The sequence below is a fragment of the Xenopus tropicalis genome, chromosome 3, assembly GCF_000004195.4.
Source record: "Xenopus tropicalis strain Nigerian chromosome 3, UCB_Xtro_10.0, whole genome shotgun sequence".
NCBI classification, from domain to species: domain Eukaryota; kingdom Metazoa; phylum Chordata; class Amphibia; order Anura; family Pipidae; genus Xenopus; species Xenopus tropicalis.
The window spans coordinates 2,618,681-2,632,138 of NC_030679.2; the positions used below are offsets into that span (position 1 = coordinate 2,618,681).

Consider the following 13,458-nt stretch of genomic DNA (forward strand, 5'->3'; position numbering starts at 1 on the left):
GGGGTAAATATACACATAAGTACCCCAGCCGGGGTAACAATGTGACCAAGGTTCTGCCTATGGGCCGGCCCACTGACACCATTAGTACAGGGGCCCCAGTAGGTCAATCAGAGTCCTGCTCTTTAAAGGGAAAATAAGCCAAAAATATATTATTATAGCTACAACTACACAGTCTCTGCTCATGAGTCGGAACCTGAAATACAGGGAAACATTTTATACAACTACACAGTCTCTGCTCATGAGTCGGAACCTGAAATAAAGTATAAACATTTTATACAACTTCACAGTCTCTGCTCATGAGTCAGAACCTGAAATAAAGTATAAACATTTTATACAACTTCACAGTCTCTGCTCATGAGTCGGAACCTGAAATAAAGTATGAGCAGAGACTGTGTAGTTGTATAAAATGTTTATACTTCATTTCAGGTTCCGACTCATGAGCAGAGACTGTGTAGTTGTATAAAATGTTTGCCCAGCATTTCAGGTTCCGACTCATGAGCAGAGACTGTGAAGTTGTATAAAATGTTTATACTTTATTTCAGGTTCCGACTCATGAGCAGAGACTGTGTAGTTGTATAAAATGTTTATGAGTCGGAACCTGAAATGCAGTAGAAACATTTTATACAACTACACAGTCTCTGCTCATGAGTCGGAACCTGAAATGCAGTAGAAACATTTTATACAACTACACAGTCTCTGCTCATGAGTCGGAACCTGAAATGCTGGGCAAACATTTTATACAACTACACAGTCTCTGCTCATGAGTCGGAACCTGAAATGAAGTATAAACATTTTATACAACTACACAGTCTCTGCTCATGAGTCGGAACCTGAAATGAAGTATAAACATTTTATACAACTACACAGTCTCTGCTCATGAGTCGGAACCTGAAATGCTGGGCAAACATTTTATACAACTACACAGTCTCTGCTCATGAGTCGGAACCCGAAATGCAGGGAAACATTTTATACAACTACACAGTCTCTGCTCATGAGTCGGAACCTGAAATGCTGGGCAAACATTTTATACAACTACACAGTCTCTGCTCATGAGTCGGAACCTGAAATGAAGTATAAACATTTATACAACTACACAGTCTCTGCTCATGAGTCGGAACCTGAAATGAAGTATAAACATTTTATACAACTACACAGTCTCTGCTCATGAGTCGGAACCTGAAATGCTGGGCAAACATTTTATACAACTACACAGTCTCTGCTCATGAGTCGGAACCCGAAATGCAGGGAAACATTTTATACAACTACACAGTCTCTGCTCATGAGTTGGAACCTGAAATGAAGTATAAACATTTTATACAACTACACAGTCTCTGCTCATGAGTCGGAACCTGAAATGAAGTATAAACATTTTATACAACTACACAGTCTCTGCTCATGAGTCGGAACCTGAAATGCTGGGCAAACATTTTATACAACTACACAGTCTCTGCTCATGAGTCGGAACCCGAAATGCAGGGAAACATTTTATACAACTACACAGTCTCTGCTCATGAGTCGGAACCTGAAATAAAGTAGAAACATTTTATACAACTACACAGTCTCTGCTCATGAGTCGGAACCCGAAATGCAGGGAAACATTTTATACAACTACACAGTCTCTGCTCATGAGTCGGAACCTGAAATAAAGTATAAACATTTTATACAACTACACAGTCTCTGCTCATGAGTCGGAACCTGAAATAAAGTATAAACATTTTATACAACTACACAGTCTCTGCTCATGAGTCGGAACCCGAAATGCAGGGAAACATTTTATACAACTACACAGTCTCTGCTCATGAGTCAGAACATGAAATAAAATATAAACATTTTATACAACTACACAGTCTCTGTTCATGAGTCGGAACCCAACACCGGTCCAGTTGGCATGATCCCTGTGCCCATACAGTAGAGTGGATAAAGGGACCAATTGGAATCCAGCCCAGTCAGTCACAGGTAGTGACATCATCCAATGACAATTCAGTGGCGCTATGATGTCATCAGTTGAAGTGACCTCACTGAGTAGGAGGGGGTGGGGTTTAATAAAGAGGACTCCATAATTCAGACGAGGGCAAATAACCCACTATTGCCCCCACTGCCCCATACAATTCCTCAGCTTTGGTCGGAACCAGCCATTGGGTCGGTTTGGGCCGAGGGACCGGTTCCGCTATAGGAAGTTGATGTAGACCTTCCCGATACCGAGCTGCCCGTTCTTCCTTCCCATACAGGTGTCCAGCAGGTCCCGGGTCGGCAGGAAGGTGTCGGTGTTCTGGAGGTACCGGTACAGAACCTGCTCCCCCAAAGCAGCGTTTTTCCTCATGTCCCTTTTCACACAGTCCAACAGAACCCCCCTGATATCCTTGGGCTTCCCCGGGAGTCCATACACCATGAATAAACCCAAACAGTCGGAACCCACCAGGCGGCAGAACTCTTCCAGCTTCTCCAACCGGTTCTTGTCCTTGGAAGCCCCGACGGGCGATTGGACCTCCTTGGGGGCTTTGCCTTGGGTACCGGACTCCTTGGGGTCCAACTCCGCTATCTGGAAGGCTTGCACCGCGATCTGAAGCTTCACCGCCTTATCGGAACCGGACAGGGTCCAGATCCAGTCGACCCCGAACAAGGCGGACTGCTGCTGGGTCATCTTGTTGGTGGCGATTCGCTCCTCCACTCCCTTCTCCAGGCAGAAGTTGATGAAGTTGACCAGGAAGAGTTCGTTCAAGGTGTCGGTACCGGGACGGAACGACCCAAATGGGTCTTCGAAACCGAGGTAATCTTTGAGCTTTTGGGAGGCGTGAACCACCGCCTGGCTGAATATCTCACAGACAATGTCCGACTGGGGGTTCGTCTCCGGTACCGACTGGTTCTGACCCATCTTCCTCAGGACTGGACTCCCAGGCACAACCAGGAGTTCCTTATAGATCCGAACTATGGGCCGGCCCTTATCTGCCCAGTAGGTGGGACCGGTCCCAAACTGGAAGGGCGACTTTCGCAAACAGGTTGCTAGGGCTACTGCCCCTAGCAACCGTACAGGGCTCTAGGTTCTACAGCGTCCCTACGAATACAAGCATAATGTAGGGCAGGTAATTGGATCTGCCCCGGTACCGGGGAGTGTCGGGCGTTGTCCCCTCTAATCAGTACAATAAAAGGAGTCTGGCCCAGAAAATCGTCAGCATCGTGGCAGCCGGGGGTTCGGCATCCTGGCACGTATTTATTTAGCCAGAGGGAGGGGCCCCAACTGCTGTAGGACTGCAGCTCCCACAATCCTTAGCGAGCAGGTAGGGGCTGGGTATCGTAGGGTTAAACCAGGCACCGCAATGTCTTTAACTGGGGGTTAAGGTTTGTCACTAGCGCTGCTAATTAAAGGGTAAGTGCAACGCGGTGACGCAGCCGAGTCGCACATGAGTCGGTGCCGGAGGGGGGTATTAAGGGCTTTAATTGCCCCGTAGGATTTAGTGTTCTAATAGGCAGAACAGCTCTTCCCTAGCGACGTGGCACATTGTCCCCAAGTGTCATTGTAATCTGTATAATATCCCTGTAACCGATATCCTTATATACCGAGTGTGGGGACGTCAGCTGTGTCCTTATCATTTACAGTAGGGGGTACAGTATCCCTTATAATACATGAGTGATACTCAGAGTTCCCTGTATAACTCAGCCTGCAGCCTTGTGCCTTTATATGGGGGGCACAGAACCCCTCAGTGACTGCTAATATCCTTATCATTTACAGTAGGGGGTACATTATCCCTTATAATACATGAGTGATACTCAGAGTTCCCTGTATAACTCAGCCTGCAGCCTTGTGCCTTTATATGGGGGGCACAGAACCCCTCAGTGACTGCTAATATCCTTATCATTTACAGTAGGGGGTACATTATCCCTTATAATACATGAGTGATACTCAGAGTTCCCTGTATAACTCAGCCTGCAGCCTTGTGCCTTTATATGGGGGGCACAGAACCCCTCAGTGACTGCTAATATCCTTATCATTGACAGTAGGGGGTACATACCCTTGGCTGAACACACGAGACAAGTGAAACATTTGCGTATTTATTACAACAAATATAAATTCCGACTCATGAAAATTGTGGCACAGGGGGAGTCACTTTGTACAATACATTTGGAACCCGGCAATGACAACTGTCAGTTATAACTGACCCCCCAATACCCCACAAACAGCCCCCCCCCCCCCAAGAATTTAAAATGTCACTGTAAGAAAGTAACAGTCAACACCCAATAGGAAAGCTGCTTTATAAAAACACAGAGATACAAAGTGACAAGTAGAAATGTGAGGGAGGCGGGGCTACTTGGGGGGGGGGCGGGGCTACTTGGAGGGGGGCAGGGCCCCAGGGAAGGTATAGTATATAAGGGAAAGTTATTGCTTTCTGATGTAGCTTATTACTCATCTTTCTGTTCAATCTGGCCTGGTTGCTAGGTGTGCAGCACCCTAGCAACCAGATATTGGAAACACAACCGAACCATAATAAATGGCAACTTGTCCCAGGGTGCTATTAACCCTTTGTATGGCACATAAATATAATACAGGGGGGGGGGGTACCGGGGGCGCTCCAGTAACCAGCTGGCTCAACAACACAAACGTGGAAACGCCGGTTCCGTGGCGCCGTGACCCGAAATATATTTATATAAACAGTTTTATTAAATAGAAAAAAAAAACTCTATAAAAATAACAGCACGGTCGTTAGGGAAATATCGGGGGGCAACAAGAGATTATAAAAATAGGTTCCGGCGACTCCCATTGGCTGCGGGGAGAGTCGAGTTACAGTTCAGCGACAGGAACGGAAGGCTCTGATTTATAGGGGAAGTCATTTTTGTTGGACACGTCACTTGACCTTCATTTTGGGGGCGGATACTTTGTTTCTAAGCTGCCTGGCATTTTAAACTGGTTGCTATGGTTACCACCCATGTAATCGCATTGTTTTTTTAAGAACGTTTCACTTACTGTCTCTTTTGGGGCGGAGCCCTGTAACCACTACTCTTGGCATTTGCACGGGGGGAGGGGCACTTCCCATAGTCCTCTATTAACTATTTCCTGCCAATCACTCTCATACAAGGAAGGGGGGGGTCTATTATTTAACCCCCCCATAGCCCAGAGAGGTCCCCCCAACAGGTTCTGTCCAACTTGCTGGCTCTATGGTAGGAAAGGGGGGGTGTATATATATATATATAGAATCCCTGCCATAAAGCGAGACAGTGCTGCTGTTAGTTAGCCAGAAAGGAAGTTGACACATGAGTACCAGGAAATACACTCCCCCCCCCCCCCACGAACAAGGGGTACCCCTATTTTCTAGCTCTATAATGGGGTAGAGAGGGTTAATAAGCAGACTGGGAGATTTTTTTTTGGGGGGGGGTGTCTGGTTGTAAATTAGACCCACAGCTTCCTCTATTGTTACCCTCCCCCATATCCCTGGAATAACTACGGGGGGGGGCATGGTGCCTGTATGAGGGGGATTGCAGGGGCACTTTTTGGCAAGGGGGGTCCTGGTGCAGATTTAGCATTCTAGTTACCCCCATACCCCTGGAATAACTACAGGGGGGGCAACAGGTGCACTTTCTGGCAAGGGCAGGAGGGGGGGGGGGGGGCACCCTGGTGTAGATTTTGCATTATAGTTACCCCCCATACCCCAGGAATAACTACATGGTGCCTGTATGGGGGGGCACTTTCTGGCAAGGGCAGGAGGAAGGGGGGCCTGGTGCAGATTCTGCACTATAGTTACCCCCCCATACCCCTGGAGTAATTACAGGGGGGGGGCACTTTTTGGCAACGGCAGGGTTGGGGGGGGGCTGGTGCAGATTCTGCACTATAGGTACCCCCCGTACCCCTGGAGTAATTACAGGGGGGGGGGGGGGCACTTTCTAGCAAGGGCAGGTTTGGGGGGGGGGGGGGCTGGTGCAGATTCTGCACTATAGGTACCCCCCATACCCCTGGAGTAATTACAGGGGGGGGGCACTTTCTAGCAAGGGCAGGGTTGGGGGGGGGGCTGGTGCAGATTCTGCACTATAGGTACCCCCCGTACCCCTGGAGTAATTACGGGGGGGGGGGGGGGGGCACTTTCTAGCAAGGGCAGGGTTGGGGGGGGGGGGGCTGGTGCAGATTCTGCACTATAGGTACCCCCCGTACCCCTGGAGTAATTACAGAGGGGGACATGGTGCCTGTATGGGGGGGGGGGGCACTTTCTAGCAAGGGCAGGGTTGGGGGGGGGGCTTAGTGCAGATTCTGCACTATAGTTACCCCCATACCCCTGAAATAATTACAGGGGGGGGGGGGCATGGTGCCTGTATGGGGGGAACTTTCTGGCAAGGGCAGAAGGTGGGGGGGTGCAGATTCTGCACTATAATTACCCCATGGTTATTGGCAGAGCAGCCCGGGATGTATAGCTTAGTGGTACTGAGTATCTCAGCCAATAGGGGGCTCCCTGCCGCTCTATAGAATGACCCCCATCATGGCCCCCAGATTCTACTTTATTGCAACTGAACCAAAAGGCACATCCTCTCCTACTCGAACCCATTAACACCCGGAGGTGGGAGGGTACGAGGGGCGCGGGGGGCGGGGCATCACACGTTGGAATCCTCGTCTGTCCCGCTGGCGCTCGGCGACCGGGCGGCGTAATCCTTGAACATGTCGTCCTCCTTCAGCATGTGCTGCGGGCGGAAACGGCACGGAGGGTGAGAAAATATGGCGGTTGCCGGGGGGAGCAGCCCTAGCAACCACAGGGAATGGCAGAACAGAAAAGCTGGGAGTAATGGAACAGAGCAGAGCTGGGGTTGGGGAAGGGCGAGTAGGAAGCAGAAACGCTCATTGTGATTGGCTGAAAGGCAAGCCAATGGGCAGCTTGCACCCTGCCAGAGCCAATGAGTGCGCAGAAATACAGGGAGATATAAATAATGCAGGAGACAGGGCTGATGTGAATAGGGGCTCCCCCACCCCCTGCCACCCCTGGGGGGGCACTTACTGTCAGGTTGTTTATTCCTTCAGAGAACGCCCCGATTTGCCTCACTGTCCCCTCCGAATCCTCCATCTGGGGGGGAACCAACAACATTAATAACATTCTCCCCCTTTATATCCCCCCCCCCCGACTCACCCCCTTCTATCCCATAACTGTCCCACCGGCTGGGAGGCTGCTCCCTGTATCCACTGCCGTTTCCCTCACCTGCTCCAGTCGGTCCAAATCCTCATCGTTTAACATGCGCAGGTCCAGCCCCGGCCGCAGGGGTTTGATTATACTGTCTCCCGAGGTCTGACCCAACTCCATCGGGCACACGTACTCCTCCGCCTCCTCCTGCTTCCTCTTCCGCAGGGTCCCAAAGGTACTGAATGTCAGCTTCTTGGGCTTGGGGGGGGGGGAGAAACCATAATATGTAATCTATAGGCTCCGCCCTCATCATAGGGAAACACTATGGCACCCCCTACCCATATGTATAAATACAAATATACAGAGAAGGAATGTTCTGGGCACACAATAAGCTGTACCCCCATACTGTACTGTCTAAGGGAAACACTATGGCACCCCCTACCCATATGTATAAATACAAATATACAGAGAGGGAATGTTCTGGGCACACAATAAGCTGTACCCCCATACTGTACTGTCTAAGGGAAACACTATGGCACCCCCTACCCATATGTATAAATACAAATATACAGAGAGGGAATGTTCTGGGCACACAATAAGCTGTACCCCCATACTGTACTGTCTAAGGGAAACACTATGGCACCCCCTACCCATATGTATAAATACAAATATACAGAGAGGGAATGTTCTGGGCACACAATAAGCTGTACCCCCATACTGTACTGTCTAAGGGAAACACTATGGCACCCCCTACCCATATGTATAAATACAAATATACAGAGAAGGAATGTTCTGGGCACACAATAAGCTGTACCCCCATACTGTACTGTCTAAGGGAAACACTATGGCACCCCCTACCCATATGTATAAATACAAATATACAGAGAGGGAATGTTCTGGGCACACAATAAGCTGTACCCCCATACTGTACTGTCTAAGGGAAACACTATGGCACCCCCTACCCATATGTATAAATACAAATATACAGAGAAGGAATGTTCTGGGCACACAATAAGCTGTACCCCCATACTGTACTGTCTAAGGGAAACACTATGGCACCCCCTACCCATATGTATAAATACAAATATACAGAGAGGGAATGTTCTGGGCACACAATAAGCTGTACCCCCATACTGTACTGTCTAAGGGAAACACTATGGCACCCCCTACCCATATGTATAAATACAAATATACAGAGAAGGAATGTTCTGGGCACACAATAAGCTGTACCCCCATACTGTACTGTCTAAGGGAAACACTATGGCACCCCCTACCCATATGTATAAATACAAATATACAGAGAGGGAATGTTCTGGGCACACAATATGGCCGCACCTTTACTTTGGCTGTGGCAGTCAGGAGCACATATTCCGGGGACGCCAGGGCTTCCTGTTTCTGTATCTGGGCCCGTTGGCCAATGAGGAGGTTGAAGTGGGTTGCTAGGTGCCGGCGCAGGAGGGTCTTGTTGCTAGGGATATTAAGTAACTGGGCCATTGTCTCCACATTAAATCGAGGCTCAAGAACCTGCGGAAGGAAAATCCCACGAATAAGTAAAACGCAGCCAATCTCCAAGCAATCTGATTGGCCGCCGAATGAGAAATATACTCGCCATCAGGCCGCCGTGCACGCCGCTCCCCCGCAAATTGGGGGCGTATTCGGCCAGATCCACCGAGCGCAGCCACTCCATCACCCTGTGGTTGGTCCACTGCGCCACCTCCGAGGGGCTGATGTTACTCTGCGGGGAGAGGAGGGGGTCATGGGGCTGCTGCAGCACATTCACCCCCCAGCAGTGTATAGTAAGGATACAGGGGGTGGGGCTTACCTCATCCGAGGGGCGTCGGCGCAGACAGTTGGCTTCGAAGTCGTTGATGCGCAGAACCTGAATGGCTCTCTTGATGCTGAGATGGTGCAGGACACTGACCACTTTCAGGGAGAGCAGATCATCCTGATAATAACAAGGGTGCTGTTATACTGGGCCCACTAGGTGGCGCTGGTTCCGCTGCACAGAATGGACCCGGCCCATACAGGAAACATCCCAGCCCTGCTCCCGGGGGGAGTATCTGCTTATCACTGACGGGAACAGAGCCAGGCCCCGCCTACAGCTGCCGTGGGACTACATTTCCCAGCATCCCCTGAGAGATGAGGGAATTTCAGCCAAACCATATTCCAGGCTGTAAGCCCACATGTTCTCATTGGTCATAACATGGACATACGGTTTCTATTGGGCACCCCCCAGTTTGATTTCTGACGACCCCCACTCAGCAGCGAGCAAATCCCACGGGGGGGCCCTATTACTGTCGCCCCCGTCCATATGGAATCCAGATGGTGTCAGTATCCGTCTATTCCTCCCTGTATCCCGGCTCCCTGCGTATCCCCCACTTCCTGGGGCCCCCCCAAGTCATGCTACTGGGGACCCCTCTCTCCAAGTGAATGAGAAGCAGGGAAAGCATTGTGGGGGGCAGTTATGGGTCCCTAGGGGCAAATCCCCGCAATTACCCCATGGGATGGTGAGAAAACACTCAGTTGCCCCCTGTTGGTTTGAATCATTAGAATCACTGGTGCCCCCCTGACCCGATTGGGCAGCAGAACCAGCACCACTTACCACGGCCAAATAGTGCAGCATCCTCCCATCGATCTTGGCGTCGTCAAACTGGGTCTTGTACTGGGGGAGCCCGATATCGTCCAGCCACCCTGGGGGGCAGAGAAACCAGCGTCAGCGGGGGGGGGGGGGGGGGGGCACGGAACAACAGGATCCGCAGAACCAGCCCCCCACCCCCCATACAGAGACCCAAAGTAACCAAATCATTTTTCCCTTCTGCTGCCACTTTATACCCAGAAGCCTTTGGGAATCCTGACAAGAGTAGCTGGGGGCACAGAGCAATGTGATCGACAGAACCAGCCACCCCTGAATACAGACACCCCAAAATAACCAAATAATTTCTCCCTTCTGCTGCCACTTTATACCCAGAAGCCTTCGGGAATCCTGATGCGAGAGCAGCGGGGGGCACGGAACAATGTGATCTGCAGAACCACCCCCCCCCCAAACAGACACCCCAAAATAACCAAATCATTTCTCCCCTCTGCTCCCACTTTACGCCCAGAAGCCTTTGAGAATCCTGATGCGAGAGCAGCGGGGGGCACGGAACAACGGGATCCACAGAACCAGCCCCCCCCATACAGACATCCCATAATAACTAAATCATTTCTCCCTTCTGCTGACACTTTACACCCAGAAGCCTTTGGGAATCCTGATGTGAGAGCAGCTGGGGGTTACAGAACAATGTGATCTGCAGAACCAGCCCCCCCCCTGCATACAGACACCCCATAATAACTAAATCATTTCTCCCTTCTGCTGACACTTTACGCCCAGAAGCCTTTGGGAATCCTGACTCAAGAGCAGCTGGGGGCACAGAACAATGTGATAGGCAGAACCAGCCCCCCCTGAATAAAGACACCCCATAATAACCAAATAATTTCTCCCTTTTCCTGCCACTTTACGCCCAGAAGCCTTTGGGAATCCTGATGAAAGAGCAGCTGGGGGCACAGAACAATGTGATCGGCAGAACCAGCCCCCCCCTGAATACAGACACCCCATAATAACCAAATCATTTCTCCCTTTTGCTGCCACTTTACACCCAGAAGCCTTTAGGAATCCTGACTCAAGAGCAGCCGGGGGCACAGAACAATGGGATCTGCAGAACCAGCCCCCCTCCCCCTGCATACAGACACCCCATAATAACCGAATCATTTCTCCCTTCTGCTGACACTTTACACCCAGAAGCCTTTGGGAATCCTGACGCGAGAGCAGCCGGGGGCCCGTGGGCCGGGCACTTACTGGTGACCCATCTGTAGTCCAATTTGCCGTAGTTGCTTTCATCCTCCGACCCGAGCGACTGCAGAGCCAACTGGAGCTTCTTCCTGTGCAACGGGTGTTTGATCCCCAGTTCCTGTGGGAAGGGGGCGGAGTTACTGACAGAACTTGCTACAGAGTTTCAGGAGTCAGAACCGGCAGTGCAGCAATTTTACTATAACGACCACTGGGAATATTGAATAAACACGAACCTTCTCCAGGTCCTGCTGAGAGGCGTGAAGTAAAGTCTGTCCCGATACGATCCACTGCTTCCCGCTACCGACGTACCCGCCCAACCCCTGCTCCCGCAGCCACAGGCACACTTGTTCCTTCGTCCACTTGGCAAACGGCGTGTCCAGCTCACTGGGGGCAGAACAGCATGGAATCATTTAGTCCCCTGTACTAAGCACAATTCAGCAGGAACAGCCCCTAAGTTTGCCCATAGCCTGTACAGAGAGATACCATAAAACTATGGCACATAGGGATTCCCCTGTACTAAGCACAATTCAGCAGGAACAGTCCCCTAAGTTTGCCCATAGCCTGTACAGAGAGATACCATAAAACTATGGCACATAGGGATTCCCCTGTACTAAGCACAATTCAGCAGGAACAGCCCCCCTAAGTTTGCCCATAGCCTGTACAGAGAGATACCATAAAACTATGGCACATAGGGATTCCCCTGTACTAAGCACAATTCAGCAGGAACAGCCCCCTAAGTTTGCCCATAGCCTGTACAGAGAGATACCATAAAACTATGGCACATAGGGATTCCCCTGTACTAAGCACAATTCAGCAGGAACAGCCCCCTAAGTTTGCCCATAGCCTGTACAGAGAGATACCATAAAACTATGGCACATAGGGATTCCCCTGTACTAAGCACAATTCAGCAGGAACAGCCCCCTAAGTTTGCCCATAGCCTGTACAGAGAGATACCATAAAACTATGGCACATAGGGATTCCCCTGTACTAAGCACAATTCAGCAGGAACAGCCCCCTAAGTTTGCTCATAGCCTGTACAGAGAGATACCATAAAACTATAGCACATAGGGATTCCCCTGTACTAAGCACAATTCAGCAGGAACAGCCCCCTAAGTTTGCTCATAGCCTGTACAGAGAGATACCATAAAACTATAGCACATAGGGATTCCCCTGTACTAAGCACAATTCAGCAGGAACAGCCCCCTAAGTTTGCCCATAGCCTGTACAGAGAGATACTATAAAACTATGGCACATAGGGATTCCCCTGTACTAAGCACAATTCTGCAGGAACAGCCCCCTAAGTTTGCCCATAGCCTGTACAGAGAGATACTATAAAACTATGGCACATAGGGATTCCCCTGTACTGAGCACAATTCAGCAGGAACAGCCCCCTAAGTTTGCCCATAGCCTGTACAGAGAGATACCATAAAACTATGGCACATAGGGATTCCCCTGTACTGAGCACAATTCAGCAGGAACAGCCCCCTAAGTTTGCCCATAGCCTGTACAGAGAGATACCATAAAACTATGGCACATAGGGATTCCCCTGTACTAAGCACAATTCAGCAGGAACAGCCCCCTAAGTTTGCCCATAGCCTGTACAGAGAGATACCATAAAACTATGGCACATAGGGATTCCCCTGTACTAAGCACAATTCAGCAGGAACAGCCCCCTAAGTTTGCCCATAGCCTGTACAGAGAGATACCATAAAACTATGGAACATAGGGATTCCCCTGTACTGAGCACAATTCAGCAGGAACAGCCCTGTTCATATCTCTGTATGATATAATGCAGTTCCAGTACATTACCAGTGCTATTGGGCTCCGTTACCTGATACAGAACCTCTAGCTAAAAGCGCTCACCTATTAACCTGCCCCAGATCACGGGACCAGCCAAGTCTCGGCCCAGCAGTGGATCTCGTTCCTCCCCTCTTAAATTCTTCCTCTGGAAGGTCCTCCTCCTGGTTCAGTGTCGTGGACTGACTTCTCTTCAGCCTGAGACACACACAGCAGGAGTTGAAAAATTAGTTCCATTCTGTACTCATATAAGGGGGAGTGTATTTCCTGATACTCATGTGACTGCTTCCTGTGTCTGGGGGAAGTGTATTTCCTGATACTCATGTGACTGCTTCCTGTGTCTGGGGGAAGTGTATTTCCTGATACTCATGTGACTGTCTCTGCTTCCTGTGTCTGGGGGAAGTGTATTTCCTGATACTCATGTGACTGTCTCTGCTTCCTGTGTCTGGGGGAAGTGTATTTCCTGATACTCATGTGACTGCTTCCTGTGTATGGGGGAAGTGTATTTCCTGATACTCATGTGACTTTCTCTACTTCCTGTGTCTGGGGGAAGTGTATTTCCTGATACTCATGTGACTGCTTCCTGTGTATGGGGGAAGTGTATTTCCTGATACTCATGTGACTGCTTCCTGTGTATGGGGGAAGTGTATTTCCTGATACTCATGTGACTTTCTCTACTTCCTGTGTATGGGGGAAGTGTATTTCCTGATACTCATGTGACTGTCTCTGCATCCTGTGTATGGG

At 49.9% G+C, this 13,458-nt stretch overlaps 3 protein-coding genes across 14 annotated transcripts in view; all 3 read right to left on the reverse strand.

The window, feature by feature from the left end:
- Nucleotides 1-773: 773 nt before the first annotated feature.
- On the reverse strand, nt 774-3,617 carry rep15 (RAB15 effector protein). Of its 3 annotated transcripts, none has more exons than XM_031898455.1 (2): nt 1,754-3,617; nt 774-1,695 (listed from the first exon to the last, which is right to left on the reverse strand). In XM_031898455.1, the coding sequence occupies exon 1, from the start codon at nt 2,870-2,872 to the stop codon at nt 2,168-2,170; it is 705 nt and encodes a 234-aa protein (XP_031754315.1). In that variant the 5' UTR covers nt 2,873-3,617; the 3' UTR covers nt 774-1,695; nt 1,754-2,167. The 3 variants fall into 3 exon arrangements, with proteins under 3 accessions (XP_031754315.1, XP_031754316.1, XP_031754314.1); XM_031898456.1 differs by having other exon boundaries at nt 774-1,003; nt 1,696-3,617; XM_031898454.1 differs by having other exon boundaries at nt 774-1,176; nt 1,292-3,617.
- Nucleotides 3,618-6,459: 2,842 nt separating this feature from the next.
- ppfibp1 (PTPRF interacting protein, binding protein 1 (liprin beta 1)) overlaps nt 6,460-13,458 on the reverse strand; it is a 49,325-nt gene continuing 42,326 nt past the window's right edge. For all 10 annotated transcript variants that reach the window (XM_031898459.1, XM_031898460.1, XM_031898457.1 and 7 more), the window contains 10 exons: nt 12,781-12,912; nt 11,151-11,301; nt 10,924-11,035; nt 9,691-9,779; nt 8,911-9,033; nt 8,698-8,823; nt 8,424-8,612; nt 7,167-7,346; nt 6,969-7,034; nt 6,460-6,657 (listed from right to left, as the gene is read on the reverse strand). In XM_031898459.1, coding sequence (XP_031754319.1) covers nt 6,571-6,657; nt 6,969-7,034; nt 7,167-7,346; nt 8,424-8,612; nt 8,698-8,823; nt 8,911-9,033; nt 9,691-9,779; nt 10,924-11,035; nt 11,151-11,301; nt 12,781-12,912 — 1,255 coding nt within the window. In that variant the 3' untranslated portion in view covers nt 6,460-6,570. The remainder of the gene's footprint in view (nt 6,658-6,968; nt 7,035-7,166; nt 7,347-8,423; nt 8,613-8,697; nt 8,824-8,910; nt 9,034-9,690; nt 9,780-10,923; nt 11,036-11,150; nt 11,302-12,780; nt 12,913-13,458) is intronic.
- stk38l (serine/threonine kinase 38 like) overlaps nt 7,806-13,458 on the reverse strand; it is a gene marked incomplete at its 3' end in the record, with an annotated part of 387,778 nt that continues 382,125 nt past the window's right edge. The window contains 1 exon segment of the mRNA NM_001006752.3: nt 7,806-8,397.